At 45.2% G+C, this 20144-nt stretch overlaps 1 protein-coding gene across 14 annotated transcripts in view; it reads right to left on the bottom strand.

Moving 5' to 3' along the window:
• Nucleotides 1-1219: 1219 nt before the first annotated feature.
• Nucleotides 1220-20144, bottom strand: part of CAMTA1 (calmodulin binding transcription activator 1) — an 818028-nt gene continuing 799103 nt past the window's right edge. For 6 of the 14 annotated variants that reach the window (XM_045998916.1, XM_045998942.1, XM_045998895.1 and 3 more), the window contains 7 exons: nucleotides 19822-20068; nucleotides 18920-18991; nucleotides 17388-17408; nucleotides 15755-15948; nucleotides 14942-15016; nucleotides 12292-12322; nucleotides 7852-8328 (listed from right to left, as the gene is read on the bottom strand). In XM_045998916.1, the coding sequence (XP_045854872.1) occupies nucleotides 8146-8328; nucleotides 12292-12322; nucleotides 14942-15016; nucleotides 15755-15948; nucleotides 17388-17408; nucleotides 18920-18991; nucleotides 19822-20068 (823 nt within the window). In that variant the 3' untranslated portion in view covers nucleotides 7852-8145. Of the gene's footprint in view, nucleotides 3267-7851; nucleotides 8329-12291; nucleotides 12323-14941; nucleotides 15017-15754; nucleotides 15949-17387; nucleotides 17409-18919; nucleotides 18992-19821; nucleotides 20069-20144 lie in introns of those variants that run through there. The other 8 variants (XM_045998958.1, XM_045998922.1, XM_045998952.1 and 5 more) reach the window with 5 other exon arrangements.

The following is a 20144-nucleotide window of genomic DNA, read 5'->3' on the forward strand; positions in this document are numbered from 1 at the left end:
GAATATAAAGCATTCAGAAAACATTTTCCATATTTTAAGGGCAATTCAAAACATTTTGCATGGTTTCCAGCAGCTGAGTTCTTCAACAGACCCATTGATTCAATGATGCTTCACATGCACAATTACAAAAATAAAACTTACAAAAAAGAAGACATCTAGACTAGTTTTACATGCAAGTCTCAGGGACCCCCCATTGGGCGCCAACTACTGTGTGGAACTGCCATAAGCGACCGTGCAGCCAGAGAGGGGTTCGGTTTATTGTCTTTATTTTCGTTCACACAGTACAGCTGATTTCAAATGGGTAACAAGAATAGCAATTAAATCTTCAGGAGACAGAATAAGATTAGCTATTAATTTTATAATGAAGTCCTACTCCTGGCACTTGGGAATTCAGATTATCCAAGAAAGCTGCGCTTACCTATCATCTTATATTCAAAATTAAGATTCACAACCAAGGAAAAGCGGTCAGAAATGCTTCGTTTCAGTGGAAGTGCATTCGTACCTCACCTATGATTCACAGTTGTACTGGTGGGCTACACCGGTAGGTTTTGAACCTACTTCCTATCCCCTCCGTAAGAACCCTCCTAATTCTATGTTAAGTCTTTATCTTCCAGAAGTTTCTAACTTACTCGGCTAATAATGTAGCATGGGAGACATTAAAAAAAAATTAATGAATAAATAAACAAACGTGAGGGTTAAAGCAAATCCACTGAGGTCATTACTCTTGTCAAAAGATCAGTTATTTGTACCATAATAAATGGAATAAACGTATCTAATTTCAGTTCTAAGATGGGATATTCTGAAAGAGCTGGCTTTCACCTTCCTATTCCCATTTATGGATACAATTGCGTGTTTTGTAAATTACTCAGTGTCCTCCCAAAGGTCAAATCGTTTAAAACAATAGGTATTTGGGGTGGGGGAGTGCAACAGCTGCAACATAACCCACACATTTAAAAACAAAATCGAGCCAGGTCAGTTTACACATGTACAGGTGGCTAGTGGTTGTGGGGCTGTTACTGTTGTCAAAGCTGATCACAAGCGGTAAGACGTATACTGTACAGTAACCCGAGGTTGGCAGTGAAAGGAAGTAATTAAAAAACAAGTACAATTATAGAAAAGGCACCAAGAGCACTGACCCCAGTTTTTACCACAATCTGTTTGTATCTACCTTCCTTCTAAAGACACCAGTTTAAAAGCTTATTTGTGAATATTTTTAGGCTTCACAACGAGCCTTGAGTTTTTAACTTACAGTTGGCAGCCAGAACCGAGAAAAAGAAAACAAAACAAAAACTATCACTTCAGCTTTACACCAACTGATCCTGAAACTTTACCTGGGAATTTTAAACTGGCATCAGCAAATTCGAACTTTATTCTCTCAATTTAACGTTAGTAGTTTAATTTTTAAAAGCATCAGATTTCTTTGGCTCCTCGTTATATGGAAAGAGTAACAGACCATGACGACCCTACGAGACCAGTTTGCGTCTTTTACATTTTTAGTTATTTTTTGTGCAATTTTTGTTCCATTTCCTGATTTCCAGCAGGAGATATGAAAAACGTGAGACGTTTTCCTACTTGTCATACCATTTCTTTTGTCAGGTTTTGATCGTTCTAAGTGTTCTTTGTTGGAGTGAGTGGATGGTGTTAAGCTATATACGGATTCATCTTATGATTATCTGTTTAGCAAAAGTAACTTAATTTTCGTAAGCAATATTAGCATTCACATTACTTGGCACCGTTGGCAAAAAAAAAATTTTAAATTAAATAAAATAAACTCCTGGTAGCCAAAATTAAATGTAAACATATTCTTTTTTTTTTTTTAAGTAATGTTACTCTGCTTTTTATCCTAAGTCTAAATACAGTAGCTCTTTTTTTTTGTTTTTTGTTTTTTGCAGTTTAGTCATGCTTTAGCAAAATGTTCTTCTAAAGAACATTTAAAATAAAGTACTCTTATAGTGAAATAAAGTTTTTTTTTGTTTCATTTTACAGACCATAGCCACTAATGCTTTGCTTTTGTTCATTTCTTTTTTCTTGATTTCATGCACATATCTCTTTGTTTTAATATATACAATATATACAAACAATACATCCACATTTTTTCTCGCTCGTTCAGACAAAACTATACAAATAATTTTATCTTGCCATGTTATTGACCTTTGTGAATAAAATATTTAGCAATTAATATAATCCCTTTCAAATATTTTCTCACTTTCCGATTCTACCTTCTATATATACACAGAAACTGCTCAGTTTGGATGAGATTATAGCCAAAAATATGGAATTTACTGGCCAGAACGCAGCACCACACTGATCTTTTAGGTGGCAAATGTCCAGGCAAGGTTTATGATTCCTTAGAATGACTACAGTTTCCAAGGTTACTAAAAAAAGCTCCATGCTGTACCAATTCTCTAAGTAAATCTCATTGCACATGAAAGTAAGGCCCAAAAATTAAAGTGCTGAGCATGACAAAAGGGACAAGATGATCACTATTCTCGCAGGTTCTTGGGAGGTGGTGGGGACAAGAAAATAAATTTAAACTCTGTAAGCTGTTTCTCATTAGTTCCCATGCATTACCCGTTTACCACACACCCGCCCCTCTGCAAATTTCCACAAGACATTAAAAACCTGCAGATTTTAAAAGTTGCATTAAGTGTGCTGTAGTGATTAAAACAAACACAAATTAAAATAAAATAAGATCAGTGAAGGAAATGAGAACACACGGACCCAATAAAGATTTGTATGATCTAAGCCCTCCACTGAGAATCAATCCCAAAGATTCAGCTTCTTGGAAGTAACTGGCAGGTGCAGGAGCAGCATTCTCTTTTGTTGCTAGTGCATCCCCACCTTCGCTTGTCTATATTTTTGGTATAAATATTTGTACAGTTCCACACGATGTTTGAATACAGCCCTATATGAGAAGGAAACCGGCTTCTTCCTAAGAAGAGGAAGCCTCTTTCAATTCCTCGTGGTGTCTTGTTTTCCCATGATCCAACAGAAGATTGAGTTCCAAGATGTCTTGCTGATCAAATTAAAAGTTGTCCATGAAAGTGCAAATGCAATGACCAACACATTCCTGTTAAAATCCTGCAGCTGATCTCCCCAAAACTGCAGAGGGATTGTGTGTGTGTGTGTGTGTGTGCGTGCGTGTGTCTGTCGTTGCATGTCTCTGCTAAAAACAGAAATGAAAACAGTCTGAAAAGCAATGTCACATTGCTAAGGGATGCTGCTGTATGTCTTCAAGTTCCTTGGCCTTTCTCAACTCTTTCACTCTGGAAGAGAAACAGAACAGAACACCAGGTGATAGCTATATAGCGAAACCGTGGCCCGATGAGGGGAAGGGCAGGACCATTCCCTCCGAAGTGAAAAACCAAGACAAAAACCCTTTGGAAGACTGATGGCAAAGAAACTCCTGCTAAGTTGCTGGGGGAAATATTCAAGAGAAAGATACATCCCTTCCTGAGACTCTGCTCTGTAGCGAGTGCTCTGAACGCAAAGCAAAACGGAAGTCGACTGCCTTAAGTCACGTGTGACGGTAACGTGCTCATCTTAGGAAAAGTTAACTGTTGGCCTAGCTTTCCTTTGTAGCCTGCTGGGACCACCATGAATGCCCCGCAGTCCCACGGGAGGCACGTTAGGGAAACGGCACACACCCTTGCTTCGCTTCTGACACTCCCGGGGACTGAACTGCTTTGCTCACAGACTCAAGACGGAAGGTATCTTGCAGCCCGTCGGACGCCTGCACGGCCCTACCGCTGCGCTAATGCATTGTGCAGTCTTTCTGAGTCTCGTTATGCCTTACCTTCCTCCCATTTCACATTGTAACTTTCTAAGATGTTCGGGTCACTCCCCCCGCCCCCCCCCCACCCCGTGCTCCCAGATGGACAGCAGCAGGGGGCGTACCACTGTGTTCTATTTATCAAACATGTTGTAGTGAACAAATTTAAGTGAAATTGTTGTCAACAGAGTCATGGGAAGTTCACATCAGCAAATTATGTGTTACCGATCCCCTCTGGTCTATGGTTCTCGATATAAAACTTTGTCTTGGGTTTTGAATATGGCCACTTGACGTAGGTGGGGTGCCCGGGAAGGGGTTGCGAGCTAGATTATTTCCTTTTAGTGACAATTGAGATCTTGCCTTAATAGCAAAATGATCAAATGCAAGTGGAATTTCAGGGTCTGAGTCTGGAAGGCAGCACGCGTGGGGCACGGCAGGCAGCGTGAGCTCTGCGGACCCTGTGATAACATTTGTTTCCTAAAACGGGTGTGGGAGGATGGGTTCAGGCAAAGAGAAGCTGCATTTTCTCAGGACACGGATACCCTATACCTCAACAGCACAAGAAAAAGGCTCTCCTGTTTTTCTCCTGGGGGCCTATAGAGAGGTCAGTAATCCCCAAACACAGTTTCCTGATTCTCCAAGGCTAAGGTTTCTGCTGTTAAGTGATACCGGTCAATTCAGATTCTATCTTGAGACAAACGCCAGTTTACTTTCTAAATAGATTCTTGTTAACACTCAAGGGGAAGAAAACATTTTGAAAAGCAGTAGGAAGTTGTCGTTAATATCTGGGTTTCAGTGGCCTGACACATAACGCTATTAGAGCAATTGAAGAAAACAATATATTTACCACCTCCAAGCAGAATCATTTCTGAGTATTCTGCAAAGTTGATACAATCTCTTCAGAGAGAAGTTGCTCTCTTTCAGAAAAAAAAAGCTTTATTATTTTATCATCATGAATACTGAAAAAAATTATCATGTTTGAAAACTTATTCGCCTGATTTATTTACTAAACACACCAGGTCCAGCTCGATCAACAGTGTATCTTCAAAACTGTTAAATCCCTCCTCCTCAACAGGTACGTTTACAACACGTTGACGTGGCTCGGTTCACAACTGGACCCGGGTGTTATTTAGTTTCAAATTTTGTAATGAAATATACCATGGATTATTAAGTTTCAGGGTAATTTGGATCATATTACAGTGCAGAATTGTGCATCATTATTGGTCCCTAATTTTGGACATGCAGACTTGATAAATAAATGGCTTTTTAAAAATTGAAACATGCTGTATTGTGTGTTCAATTTTTAAACATGCAAAATCTGCACTAGCAGCCGTCGGGCTGGGAAATGCAAGGCATGCACCGATGCCACCCCTACTTCTGGGCATGCAAGGATCTGTACTTGGGCAGAGCTTGTTGCGAATCCCGCAAAGTGTGCATGCCACTTCAAAGACGACATTGTATTTCTGCACCAGTACAGAACTCATTCACGGATATGCGACAGTGACTCCATCACTGGTGAGACTTCTAGAACCGGAAGCACCCTGAACTCGAAACCTGACAGCATAAACAGAGATACCCATCCACAGTGTTTGGAGAGCGAAGGGGAATGCTGTAAAAATATCAAGTTCATCATCGAGATGAAAGAAGGAAGAGAGTGAACTGTAAACCAGAAATGTTTCAGACAGTCTCATACCAAAGAAGCTATCATCTGCTGATCACAGTGGGTAAACCTTGAACGGTTTTTCTTTTAGTTAAAATGACCACATTTGTTTTTGCAGGTTTTTGGTTTTGTTTTTGCAATTTCTTTGGAAACTAATTAAAAAGTTAACTAAGTTTTCATGAGGTTCCGAGGTCACCATGTAGATATTCTGCTACGAACTAGCAATAGATAGCCTTGCGTGGCTCTAGGTCAAGGGGAGATGCATGCCCACACACAGAGGCGGCGACGATCGTCTACACTGGAAAAAGGAGACGCCCTGATTTCTAGGATTTCATCACCCCCGAGCTACGGTGGAGAACTTGGTTCTCAGTTTCATGATGAAGTTTTTACAGTACGTCAGCATGATAAATGATACCCAAATGGCTTCAGTGGCATAGGCTTTTTTTTTTTAATCAGATGTTCAAGGAGGAGTTCGGGGAAGAGGAAGAGAAGGCTTCTGTTCCAATGGCTGTATGGGCTAAGTATTCGTTACCTCGTTTAGTCCTCCCGACACATTCCCATTCTCTCCAACTCTTAAGTGCAGAACCTGAGGTTTATAGCAATGAAGCAACGTGCCCCAGGTAATACGGTTAGCAGGTGGCAGAGTGGGGATTGAGCCCAGGCCTGTCTGACTTCACCTCTCCACCCTGCTGCCTCCAACACACGGTCAGGAGAACAAAACGATGGAAAAAAAGAAACAAACAAACAAACCCAGTTACGGTATTGGTTTTTCCAAAGGCATTTGGACAATCTCTGTGGCATGAGAGGAGTACATTATTGAAAACTGATAACAATTAATACCTCTATTCCTAACAACTACGTTTCCTCAACTCTGAGATGCTGTCCTTTATGAGACCTTATGCTGATTTTACTACGGTGTTTGGGAGAACAAAAATTCCTACACTTAAAATGCACTTAACAATTTTATAAAGATGGACCAGAGACCTGAAAATAGTAGGAATAAGAATCAAGGGAAGGGAAGCATTTTATCCTCCTCCAATTTCTAATTGGCAGACTACACGGATGTCAGTTTCTCTCTCGAGGTTTAGATGAAACTGAGAGACCTTCATAACTTGTCCTACTGAAGTTACAAATGGAGTTCTAAGTTACCGGAGGGCAGATTATTAGAACAGACTACAGGTGCCTAATTTTTTATTTTATTTTGTTTAATGTCAAATGTCAACTGGACAGAAAGTAATGTTTGACTGGTATATTACTGCTAAAGAAACAGAACAATTAACTCTATCACCGAGGTAACTTAGAACATTTGATGCTCGAATTTTTCTTCACAAATCTTAAAAAAACAGATGTTTCAAATAGTTACAGAAATTTATGGTTGCCTTATCTCTGTCAGGACATGAATTGCCACTAAAAGGCCCATGTTGACTACATGTACATCTACCACAAAGGGTCGTAAAAGTTTAGGTGTTATTACCTGTGGGTTTTTCTCCTTGCTTATTTATATTTCCAAAATGTGCTACAAGGAGTATACTTCTGTAATAATTATTCCTGCTTGTCATTCTCCGAAAAAAAAAAAAAAGAGTTTATAAGACGTTTTTCTATCAAATGTTGCAATCACATGACACAAAACACCCAACTGAAAAATTCAGTGGAGAAAAAAAAAATTATTTTATGGTCCCAAACCAACATCAATGGACTGACCCGCTGTCGATACTACCTGTATTAAGAGCCTACTGTTTTCAGTACACTTACTGGCAAATAGAGACCAGAATTTATGAAGCTGGAATTGTGCTTGAAAATCCAGTCACCGTATTCATAGAACTTAGAACACAGACGTTTGATAGACTTCCGTCGCGTGGTGCCTGCTATCTACAGGCGGCTAACGCTTACTGCGGTTTTGGCTCTCCAAAGGAGTTACACCTGCGAGATTCATTCAGCGCCAAGAGAGAATCTAACCTAAGGATGTCCTGGTCATCTAAAAACCAACCCCACTATAATTACGCTTGCTTCTGAATTGCACCACGCAGAAGACAGGCAAAGCAGCCTTCCGTGGGATGGGACAGACAGTTAACGGGGACAGAGACTACAACTTCTGTAGCTCGATGGCTCTCGCTACCGTACGGAGAGCTGCAAGGAGAACATTTCTCAGCCTCCGGTCAGTACCGTGGGAAACAGCTTGGCGTTGAGGTAATTAGGGCAGCAAGACTTTGACCTGTGACCATTCAACAGGGATGGGAGACAACCCCAGGATTTGCCCGAGCGTTCTAGGCCGAAAAGAATCGCCACCTTGGGATACCGCTGCAGTCTTAAGAACAAGAAAAACGAAACAAAACAAACCGCCAATCCCCCCAAAAACCACCACCCCCCTCCAAAAAAACAAAGAAGAAACAGCAACAACAAAAACAAATGTTGCATTCTAATGTACTGAGGTGATGTAGTAAGCAACAGCACTGAAAGCCAGCAAAGCCCACAGGGTTTCTTCCCGTCAGACGTCCAATGAGAATTCATGAACACATGACGTGACTCTGCTTCCGAAACTCGTAGCAAACAATGGCTCCGTGGGGAAAGCATAAGGCAAAGCGGCTTCATTCCATCTACTCAGGAACGCTCAGCCAGAGAAATGTTTCATGAGTCAGTGGATTTCAGCAGGTATATTCTTGCAATGCTGGACGTCAAAAATATACAGGGCAGCCAGATGCGGCTTTCTGATGAGTTACCTGTTGCTCTGAGAGCTGCAACAGCTCGTGGGGAATTTAGGAAAAGAGAGATCTTGCCATTTTCCAGAAATCTCATTTGGATTGCAAAACAAAAAAGACAGAGAGGCCCAATAAGAATGACACAGAGCATGTTGTCTGCAATTTAACACACACCACTGTGTTCCAAAAATATTCATTTCCTAAAAGAGGCAAGTAAGACACAATTACTTTGGATATTTGAGTTACATCCATGATGACACATCCCGCACATTCATCTCCAACTCCTCTCCAGAGGTGTCGGGCCGCTTGGAACGACGCCTCATGTCTTACTTAACTAAGGAAGTGTGATGTCACCGTGCTTGACCTGGGGGCACTGTCTACTTCTCTCCAACAACCGGAAGCCTTCCAGGCATCGTCAGAGAACCGTCCCTTGGATTAAAGCATATACCACAAAGCAGAAAGTGTTAGTGTAAACTGCCGATCTTGACAATGACCCGCTGAAGAGATTTCACAGGACGGCTCTCAAGAGTCAGCACCGAAATCACTACTTACCCAGATAACTGGCACCATCTGGCAAAGTCCAGAGTTTGGAAACCCAGTTGTCAAATACAGAGAAAATCCCTTGCTTAAAATTTTGTGGCCAGAAAGTGTTCCCTCTTCTTCCTCCAATTAAGGTTCTTTTATGTAAGTTGTGTAGCTTTGCCCACCTTGACTGAACACAGGTACTAGGCCAGCAACTCACTAAGACAGGCTATCGGAAAACCGGAGTTCCCACTGTGTGTGACAGTGACGATTCTAGGTCGTAAAGCCCTCACGGAAGTATCATGCCAGGGAAAAAAAGGAATTTATCTAGGAATAGCTTCTCGGAGAGTCGTCTCTCTGAACTGTGAGAACACTTCCTGATACCCACAAAAAAACTATCTGAGAGAGAAGTGGAAAGCCATTTTCTAGCTAGAAAAAGAGGGACTGCCCTGTTTTGTCTCAGTACCTGGAGGATGCATCTGTCAGGAAATTCCGGTATTTGTTATTTCTTGACATACGAGGTGCTGTGGGCTTTCTGCTACGACACTAAACAACACCCTGTTCGATACATTCGAAATCCCGCTGGAAAGGAGTGTTTTCAGCAATGTGTGCCCCAAAGACTTCCTCAATCTCAGAAATCCTCCAGTCCCTTTTTTTTGGAAAGTAGAATTCCTAAGTTAACTGAAATAATAATTAAGACCGTTCATTTAAATATCTCTCTGTGCCTAACAAAAGTTTTCTCTTAAGTGGATGGCTATTGTGTCCAAGACAAAACAAATCCCTACAAGAGCTACTGAGAATTTGGAAATGGTTTTGAGTCGGTAAACTAGGGCTAAGCCTGGATGAAAGGCGGGGTGGAAATGAGCGGATGCGGTGAACGGGATCTGGGGCTTTTTCTTAGCCTCTCCCTTTAGTATTAGTGAGTACTAAAAACTGGAAGACACAATGGTATTTTCTCATTGCTGTGCTCCTGGAATTAGCCTACGGTGCCTTCCTTCTGCTGACCGACATCACCTGCCTTTCTCGACAGCCTCCGCTTCATCCCTCCAGGAGGCAGGACTCAACAGTGTCTGGCCAACACTGCGCCACAAAATTTAATTCCTTCATCTTTTTTCAAATATTATCTTTGGACGTATCAACCTTAGACATCTTAAATGTGGTACACAGCGTACATGAATAAGGGTACTAACTTCTTTGACATAAATTCCAGGAATAAGAACTCTTCTCCGAGACTGCTCTGGCTCCCGAGAGTCATTTCAACCTGGGGACTGTTGGAGGGAGCTCCCCTGTGACTTCTCTGACGGAACAGGGAGAGAGCGAGATCTTGCTGGTAATCAGAGCCACAGGGAGAGAAACGGGACCACTCCAGGGTGAACCCGAGCTTCTCGGCTCCTAGCTCGGCTCCTAGCTTGCCATGCCCAGGGAGGAGTTTTAGGAGCTTGCGACAGAGTGCGGCAGGTGCTGAAGAAGCTAAGGTAGGGACTCTGGTGTTGAAGAGCACCTGCGGAAACCGTGCTCTTCAAGAGGACCACTGACATACCAGAGGCTAACAGAAGTGCATAAGCAACATTCTTCCTAGAGTCTTCCTGGGCTCCTTGCGGCGACTGTAATCATTGCACATGCAAGACACCACAACTTTTAGTTAAATTGAGTCCTAGGGCATGCGTCTGCTCTTTGGGAGGTTTTTTGGTTTGTTTTTTAAGTGGAAAGAAATATTATCTATGTACGCAGCCAGTGAGAGGGAACAGAAAGAGAAAGAAATGGAGATTTGCATCCCCCTTCTCTCGCAGGTTTCAAACACAGACGTCTCTGAGCCAGCTCTACCACATGGGACAACTGTGAACAGCAGCTTGATGCTCAAGAGAACTGACTAGTTACACTTATAGACCAGCATAGCTGCTTTATTTATGTATTTTTAAAAAGATTTTATTTATTCATTTGACAGATCACAAGTAGGCAGAGAGGCAGGCAGAGAGAGAGGGGGAAGCAGGCTCCCCACTGAGTGAAGAGCCCGATGCGGGGCTCGATCCCAGGACCCTGGGATCATGACCTGAGCCGAAGGCAGAGACTTAACCCACTGAGCCACCCAGGTACCCCTATTTATGTATTTTTTAATACATTTTCTATGACTATCCATGATTTTAACCAGGTGAGACTTGGAATCTTTTATAGAGATAGAGTCTTGTTTTGGGGAGAACTTATAAAAACTCAATTCTCCTATTATCAGTCAGCAAGCTATAGCCCATGGGCCAAATCCGACCCAATGAATATCTGTGTAAATAAAGTTTTATTGGCACACCAGCCATAACCATTCATGTACGTATTATCTATGGGTGCTCACATGCTCCGATGGCAGAGCGGAACAGCTCTGACAGCATCCGTGGGGCCCAAGTTACTTCCTATCTTACTAAAGCCTCTTACAGCAAAGGTAGTTGGCCTTTGACTTAAGATATAATGAATAAAATGTCAGCATCCACAGAAGTGTACTTGGATGAAAAATATTAGCTCCAGAAATATTAGAAGTTTTAGACTTCTTGAATTATAGTATCTTCTCAGGAATCATACACGTGACTCAAGTGTGACTGTAGGGCTGGGAGGCGAGGGCGCTGAACCCGGGTGACGGGGCAGAGGTAACGCCTGTGTTCATTTTTTAAGTGGATCTTGTCTTAAGTCTGTCCGACAGAAGTTGTCAAATTCGTCAACATTCAGATGTGATTTTGGTGAATGGTATTCCTGGCTTTTAAATCACTTTCCTGGGACTACATCCTTTACCGTAACTTTAGGCACGGTCTGACTTCTGGTCGGGTCTGACAGAGACTTCTGCTCCTTGGGCCACCTACCAATCAGCGTCCTATTCTAAAATCTCAAGGACACCGACAGGGTCTACTAAATACCCCTTTGTTATCATGTCTTTAAAATACAAACTCTGTTGGAACATCCGATCTTCACTGCAACACAGATATACGGACTTAAGACACTGCACACCGCGTTGTCTTTATTCAGCTTTGCCGCTAAATCCTGCAAGTCAGGTTTGCTCACTGTGTTCTAATGAGTGTCCTGCATTGCTTCTGGAAAAGCAGCTTCGTGGACTGACTTACCTCAGGGCACCAGGGAAAGGGAGATTTAGAAATGCAACTATAGGAACAGGGTCACCGGGAAATAGTAACTCTAAATAAGAAATGGATTCATTAAAAAAATAATAATGATATAAAAAAAGGAAAAAAAAGCAGCATCACCTGGTGAGCTTTCTTGCTTTAGAAATTTGGATGTGGCAGTAAGTAGCTCAGTGAATTTCATTGTGGCCAATTATGTGAGTCACAAAGAACCACCCGCTGGATGTTTTCTTTCGGTGCAGCCTTGTTTCAATACCAACTTCTAAGCATGCCCTGCGGGGTTTCAGGAGGGCCTCCCTTTCTCTCTCTCTCATGCATTTGTTCATCTGCTGTATGTGACTATTGCCATGTTGAATAATGTAGCAGTGTTAGTAATTAGGGTTAGTTTTCGTTTTATCTTATTTCATTCAAAATGGATGTGAAACTTACTGGCATACCTAGGCTGCAGCCCCATGCAAGCAAGCAAAAAGCAAAATATTGAAAATGGAAGATAAAGGTAAACACTGGCTAGCAGGCAGCTAAACTCACCCTTTTGTACAGCCTATGGTCCACCAGGGGGCTTTAGACAGTAAAACAATACCAGAGAGCTATTAGCATGTGAGGGTCACAACAGAAACCTTATACATAGCTTTATTTCAACAACAACAGAAAAAGAGTATAAAGTGCTTCTTTTTTTGGAAAGAAAGGAGAGTGGTGATGGGGTATGTGAAATGAGCAGGTAGGACATTCACCGATTTACCGTGAAGTCTAAAACTGTGGGGGTTGTATGACTTAGCAAATTCCTTAAGAAATGGGATACCTCTTATTGATTCCTGAAGCCATTATCTACCTACCTTTCCTGAGAGGGTGTCATATGAGGTTTTCTATTTTCATGCTTCTCAGGGCCAGGACACATGACAGTTTCTCTTAAAATAATATTCAGTACCCCAGGATGGAGCCGGGGCTACGTTCATCATACGGAAAAGAGGAGCTGAGACTTTCGGTTCTATTGATCTTGAGGCTCCAGGGATGGGAAGAGACTTATGGATCCGACACAGTGGGCATACAGAGGCCAATAAAATTTGCCTGCACATTCCTCCTAACCTCTGAACTATTCCAGGGCAAGTAAGGAAAAGAGCCAGTCGGGGGTCTTTATTTCATCCCAAACAATGACCAGGAATTCAGAGTCCATAATCTGATGTTCTCCTCATAACAAACCTTCTTGCCACCCTCAAGAGCTTGCTACTAGTTAAAATATGAACCCGAGAAAGGTAGTCATGAGCTTCTTCTCCACTAGTTTACAGAAAGAGAGCTTTGAAAACAAGAGTGGCCCAGTCTCTTGGCCAAGACTCCTTGGCCCAGTCTACTGTGGACAGAGGGGCGGAGGGGGCAGCCTTTAATGCACACGTTTTGTTTAAGTAGCTAACCCGCTCACCTCACCCAGTGTAAACACAAGGCACAGCTTTGGATGAGAAGGAGAAGAAAAGGAGTGTGGGACTTTGCGTCCGTTTGTTCACAACGACCAAGGCTGCACTACCTGCACGTGTCTGCAGAGCCTGGGGAGAAGACAGGCAGAAACAACAAGGAAAATGCGACCTGTGGACGTTCAGGTTTGTTCAGAATGGCCTAAAAGAGAGCAACGTAAAGCTAATTTTCTTGAAAATAAAATCGGCCGGGAAAGCGTTACACGCAGTCTCAGCAGGGCTGGGTAGAGCCTTCCTGTGTTTTTCATTTTGCAGGTCGGAGAGGAGCAAGGAAGGAGGGAGTGTGAGCACCTGTGAGAGCCTCCAGAGAAGGTCTGGGGAAGTCCCAGAGTTTTCACCGAACAGAGAGAATCAGCTTCCTGTTCGGTTGCAAGTACTGTCCTTCTGGCAGACGTGGGACAGAGTGGGAGCGGAGAGAGATGGGCCCTTGGGAAGGCGTGAACTGACGTGATTATGTCACACGTGCCTCGTGTTCTCGTCTGGGTTTCCTAACAAGACTTCCTAGCTGGGTGTCGGCTAATTACCGGGGAACGACCAGTCGCTACGGGGTAGAGAGCAGATGGGCTGCTGAGGCCTAGGGAGCGACATCAGCTTCTCCCAAACAGCATTCTAGTTAGGGAATATCAGAAATATCCTAAAGAATGTTCTTTCGGAAGTTTGTATCATCGTTCATGTGTGGCTCTGTGCTCCTTTCCTCAACATCATAGAAAAGAATTCTTTTGCTAACAGAAGTCAAAGTACAAATGGCCAGCCAACCCCTATTAAGTCTCAAAGCCAAAAGAGTTTCCAAGTTAGCGAGCAGACGGGTTGAGGAGCGAGAAAAACTGAAGTAAAAGGGAACGTCTGTGGACCTGAATTGAATCTGAACGCTCGGGCTCGGGCTCTAGGTACAGTGAAACAGGAGGAGGAAAGGAGGCGTCCAAGAGCTCGCTCCAGAGCTGGGCTCTGGGAACCGCACAGGGAAGCAGCGACACCACACAGGGTCATGAAACACAGCCTGGAAGGCCACGGGGACGGATGTCAGACCCGAGTGCTCACCTACTCAGGAAAACCAAACGATCTCACCAGCTCCCCCCAGACCTAAGGGAAGAGCCTAGTGTTCACAAAGGAAGCTGGAGTTTGAGGAAACAAAGAGAAACCCTTTCAGCTGGCTCCGTGGGACGCTGCCCGGTCTCCAGGGAAGGCCCGGGCTGGCCCCGAGCCCGCCAGCCCGTCTCCTCCTGACTGCAAATGCACGCGCGTCCGCTCAGACGGCTGCCCCTTCCCGCCGCGTCCAGCAGAGGGCACCCGCGCTCAGCAGGAGCCTGGCTGGGGTGCGGCTTTCCTAAGGCTTCCAGGCGGGAGCTCTGCCGCTGCTCCCCTGGGGGACTCGGGAGGGAGGACTCGGGGCTGGGAGTGAGGAGCTGCCGCGTGTGGCATACCAATCAGAGGCTGAAGAGAAACGGGAATTAGAAGCTGGTCCCACTCAGCTGTCCTCACCCCCGGACTAAGACAGAAAGGCACTGGCGTGAGTCTCCGCTATTTGCCACGCCGTCTGGGCCAGGCCCCCCGTTCCTGAAGCAGCAACTCGGGCCCTAGTTAGGTCTGCTCTCCTCCTGCGACCGGGACCTTCCCCCTGAGGGATGTCGGGCCCGCGCTGCATGCGTGGTCGGGAGGGTTAGGGCTGGGCTCTGGCTCTCGATGAGCAAAACTGTCTAGATGACGAGTAGGGTTACCTGTGGCGGCAGCGGCGGAGGAACCTCATTATTTTTCGAGCAGCTTGGTCCTGCTTTTTGGTTAGCAAACTGCTCCTGAAAAAGCCAGAGCATGACTGTCACGAGGAGGTCCCGGGCCGCTTGACACGCCCACGCCGAACACGGGTGAGCAGCGACAGAGGCCCCCAGTCAAACAGTTCCCGGAGCGAACCCACAGCACAGGCGGAGAAGGAAGGAGGGGGTGGCGGCCCGCGCCTGTGGCCGTGATGGGCACAGAGCCCACGTGCGACCTACGGGGACCCCCAGCTGTCCTTTCACAGCCCTTCCTGAACTTGTTTGGTGGAAGAAGGCTTTACCAGCCTCAGACAGGCCTTCTCGGGGTCGAAGCTGACTCGCCCGAGTCTGATGCTCCGCTGAACGGCGATGAGCGCGTCTCGCTGCGTTCCGAGTCCCTGTCACGCTCTCTCAGACGGCCCAGCCGGCCTCTAACTATCCTTCCGAGGCCTCGCGTGCAATGACGCTCCAACTCGGACTGCCCCGTGGAGCGCCCACTCTGAGCAGGAACTTGGGTCCCGCCAGATTCCCACCCCAGCTGAAGTCGGTGGGAACACCAAAATGACCCAGGTGGGGGGGGGTGGGGATTAGAGAGAAGGAACGAGAAGGACCTGAGCAACGAGGGACCGACATCACGGGCATCACCACAGGCAGACACAGCACCTAGTCCCGCCACAGGCGAGTCGCCCCGACGTCAGGGCAGAGCCATTCTCCCCACGATGCCAAGGCTCTCTTGCCTAGACAGCTCCCCCCCCCCCCCCCCGCGAGAGGTGAACCCACCTGAGTTTCTGTTGTACGATGACGGCTGTTCGGCGAGCCTGCCGTCTCTTGCCGCATTTCTTATAACTCCGGTAATACTTCTGGATCAGCACAGCAGCACGCCGGCTCTGCTGAAATTTTTTTTGTTCGTAGTAACTGCGGAATTTGCTCTGGATTAGGATGGCAGCCTGTGTCATCTTTTTATAAAGTGCATACTGCAGGGAGACAAGAACGAGCACAACAGTAACAACAGGAGCCGCCCAAGTCCGCGTCCTCGGAGCGTGGGGAGGGGGGACAGAAACATCTTTTTCTTTTTTCTCCCCGCCTCCCCCCGCCCCGATCATCATAGTCTCTGCTTTGGGCTCGGTCATCAAAGAGGAAAACTAGGAACACCTTCGTCTACCTTCCCCAAATGCGAAATGTTAGTTTAAGGGTTTGCCTTCAGACCATGCACTGCTTTTAATGTGCTTTTCCCTATCACACGTTTTGCCCTTCTTGAAAAAAAATTCTGTTTAACAGTAATACACATAGACATTTAGGAAGCGTAAAAACGTATTTAGAAAGTACAACTTCGATGTTCAAGATTAATATTTACTCTCCAATTTTGAAGCATTTTAAAATAACCTTCCTCACGCGCCCCAATCGTCACACACACACGCCCACTCAGAGCAGTCGGCAGCTGCTTCCTAACTACGGTTCCATAGGACACATTTCCGAGTTGCAAGGTCCCAAATACAAGGCTTATCATGAAACGCTGACACCTTTGAGACATTTAACCTACAGAAAGATGAGCACTCATCAGACTGACACGGGGTGAAGCCATGAAAGCGGGCCAAGTGTCGCAGGCCCGGGGCCAGCTCGGGGCCTGGCGCCAGCAGCTCTCTGACCGGCCTGCGGCCGCACTGCTCAGAAAAGGGATGACGGCACGGGAGAAGGAGTTCTCTTCCACCTCCGTCTCTAGGCACTAACGAACACAGAGCTCTCCACATTCCAAAAAATGCCATGTCCAAACTACTGCTGAAATGGAATAGGACTCCCGGGACAAGAAGTCACAAGGAAGCACTTGGTTTGCAAGAAGGCGACTTCCATCCCGGGAAAAACTACTCCTGAGAAAACACCTGTTCCTAAGTGCGTCTCTTCCCGGGGAAGCTGGAGTGAGGAGAGGGAGCTGACTCCCTGGAATGTTCCAGACACAAACCCTCGCACAAGAATCCCCTTCAGTCTTGTCTGACCTACTTTCCATTTTCACTTGCCCCCAAATCTTTGAAGACAGCGCGGTCTCCTACAGGGCTCCTGTGGTTCTCCTCCCCTTGGCCGGTGCGTACTGCACGCTCAGAAATTACCCGGCCACGGTGAGGCCCAGCAGGAGGGAGGGAGATGCACTAAGTAGCTGGCTGGGCTCAAGGGAACTGGCTTGGACGGATTCTTTAGACTGACATGGCCAAGAAAATGTCCGATGACTGTTAATGCCAAAACCCACTCCAACAGAATAACCGCGTGGGCCCCAGAGACGCGCTGTGGTTAGGCGCCTGGGGAGGGGAGGACGCCTGCTTCCTGACCCTGCCGTCTTAATGGCCCCTTCTTATAGCTGGTGATGGGTGTGAAGTTTGTGACTCTGGTGGAATGGTTTGTGAGGGGACTTGGGTGTCATTACCTTCAAGGCTATCCATGTCAGCTTGGGGAGAAACAGAAAATACAAGATTAATGTTAGATTGCTGAATTGAAGGAAATTAAAAACCAGAACCAATAAAACTCCCAACTGGAAAAAAAAAAAAAAAAAGGCAAATGTGGCTACATTAACGCCTTCCATCTTCCAAAATACTTGTCTTATACTTGTCAGTATTTCAAAAAATCATGCCTTCTGTTTTCCTGGTTGGAGACAACACTTCTTTGGGATGGGATTTTAAAAACCAAAACCAAACCCAAGACTCGTGCTTTGGAATAAACACCTGTTGTGACCACAGACTGGGAACCTCGTGTGTCTCACTCGTGCTAACGGGAGGACGGAGCTAGGTACGTGGTGCCAGCGTTTACACAATAAACCTTCATTTTCTGGGATCGTGAACTCAATGGGTGAGAAGTCGAAGACTCCTCCCAGCCCACCCCCTTTCACTAGCAGGGCTTCAGCCGAGAGCAGCTCAAGAACATGGCAACCCGCGTGAGAAATCGAAGTGAGCCCTGCCTCGTAACAGGAGAACACACCACCACGCTTCCACAGGACCGCCACCCGCCTGAGCAAGTGTTATTCCTTTAAGTAAAAAAGTTTAAAACCTACCCAGAGCACCGTCTGCTGAAAGGTTCTAGAATCTACTAAAAGGCCTGAACTTTATCATACGGGCCAGTCAAAAGTCAAGTAGGCAAGTTTTCGCATTTTCTAACCACCCGGGTGGTTCGGAAAATCTAATATTGACTTCATTTCCGAGCCTCAGCTTCTTCATGGTAAAGGGGACATAAAATGGTTTATTGCCAGTAATTGTAAGGAGCAGATGTGATGAGATGATGTGGCTGTAAGGTACGGTACATCCTTGGGGCCCCGTGCACATTAGTTCCCTTTCCCACGTGTTGGCAGGTAGGTAGCCTCACAGGGTGTTCTGGAAACAGTCATACTGCGTGAAAGAACACTTAGGTGTCCTTCCCGCATCTCTTAACTAAGGAATGCAAAAGCCGTATAAGATGTTCTGGGCCTCTTAAGATTTTCAGAGAGTTTTCCAAGTCTTCATTTGAAAACGGATGGGAAGAAGCTGAAAGGAGAGTGGCTCGAGAGTGGATCATTTCTATAGCTCAAGGTCAAAGATAAGCGCCATTAATTCTCTTCTCTGATCACCACATCAGACTCCCTAGAGTCCTTCAATTACTCCAGGTACAATTACTGCAACACAGAACCTCATTTCAGACACAAATAACTTTCTCTGTGTCAGACCAGCATCTCAGGTAGTCATGATACCGTAAGGCCAACAGTCTGAACAGAAATAATTCTGTGACATCATTTTAATAGCAGATGGGTTTTTGGTTCATTTTTTGCCCCCCACTCTGGAACATTTCCCTCTGGTGCTTGGTTAATGCAATCCAAAGCCTGTCTTTGAATCAGGTACTGGACGTGGCGCTCTCTGGCCACACTACATGCTAGAGTCCTGTTGCTGTTTGGACGAGGCATACATCCTACTGTGACCCAAAGCTGTGGTTTACCTGTTTGTATTTTCTGTAACAACGCTGAATGACAGCAGCGGCCACTTCTTGCTGCTCCCGCAAGGGTCGGCCCTAAAGGGTAAAGTGAAAGAAAAATCCAATTCAGTGTAAGAATTAACGATTTGGTATAAGAAATGTCAACTTTCTTCAGACTTGAGTAGAATTACTACTCATTTGTAACCTTCTCTGAGGCCCCACGTTTACGAAAATACAGTAGCAATTAATTACAAGTAGAAATTAGGAAAAACGAACTTACAGAATAAATTTCTGATTCTTCCTTCTAAATAGAACTATGATATTTGGATGTTAGGAGGTCTAGAAATGTTCATTTTGCAAGTATGTAACAAGTCACAGTTGTGTTACTTGCCCTTATACGCTGCCAGATTTCCATCGTCTCTCCTAACATAACCCCAGCTACTCTGACTTTGGGACTGATGAGTACTGGCTTTTAACACCTTCTGTTAAAGACTCCTCTGAGAACCTGTGGAAGGCCACAGACCCTCTGCCACCAAAGATGCACACACAAGCTTTAGCACAAGATTTCAGGAGTTCGTGGGCTGCCTACAGTCAGTCCCAGTCCCTTAAGAGCCCCTGCTTTAGGTTATTAATTTCTTGTGGCAGAGGGATCAACTCCCTCCGTACTAACTAAATACCAAATATCTGTCATCATTACCAAGAATAAATTGACATGGTGTTAACTCCACTCTACTGGTTAATTTCCCTAAAGCTTCTGAAAATCATTCCTAAAATTTCATGCAGCAGGATAGTTCCAAATAACAATTCTACAGACTCAGAAAAAAAAAAAAAAAGTGAGGGGCATAAGTTCTAGTTAGGATGATCCTGACTTCCGTCTGTGTTCCCCGATCTTACCAGTGTGGCGTCAGGACTCTGGTCCACTTTACCTTGTATTTCCGGAAAGCGGTCTGGACAAGCCTGGCGGCTTCGTAGAGCTCTCTCTGCTCGTGATCAGAAAGAGTCAGCTGAGCAAATTCAGTCTCCACCTTCTCACTGGTAGACGCGCTCAGGAATTCTGACCAATCTGCTGCTGAGGGAAGGCTGGGTTTCTCAAAAGCTATTTCACTGACCGGGGAGCCAACAGGGCTCAAGCTGGTATTAGAAGAAGGGGTGAGAGGCTCGTTATATGCACTTCTGAAACAAGAGGAGACACAAGGGAGAGGGACCGGTGACTGATCAGCACACTCGCCATCACATACTGCTGAGTATG

Source organism: Meles meles, chromosome 1, assembly GCF_922984935.1.
Source record: "Meles meles chromosome 1, mMelMel3.1 paternal haplotype, whole genome shotgun sequence".
NCBI lineage: Eukaryota > Metazoa > Chordata > Mammalia > Carnivora > Mustelidae > Meles > Meles meles.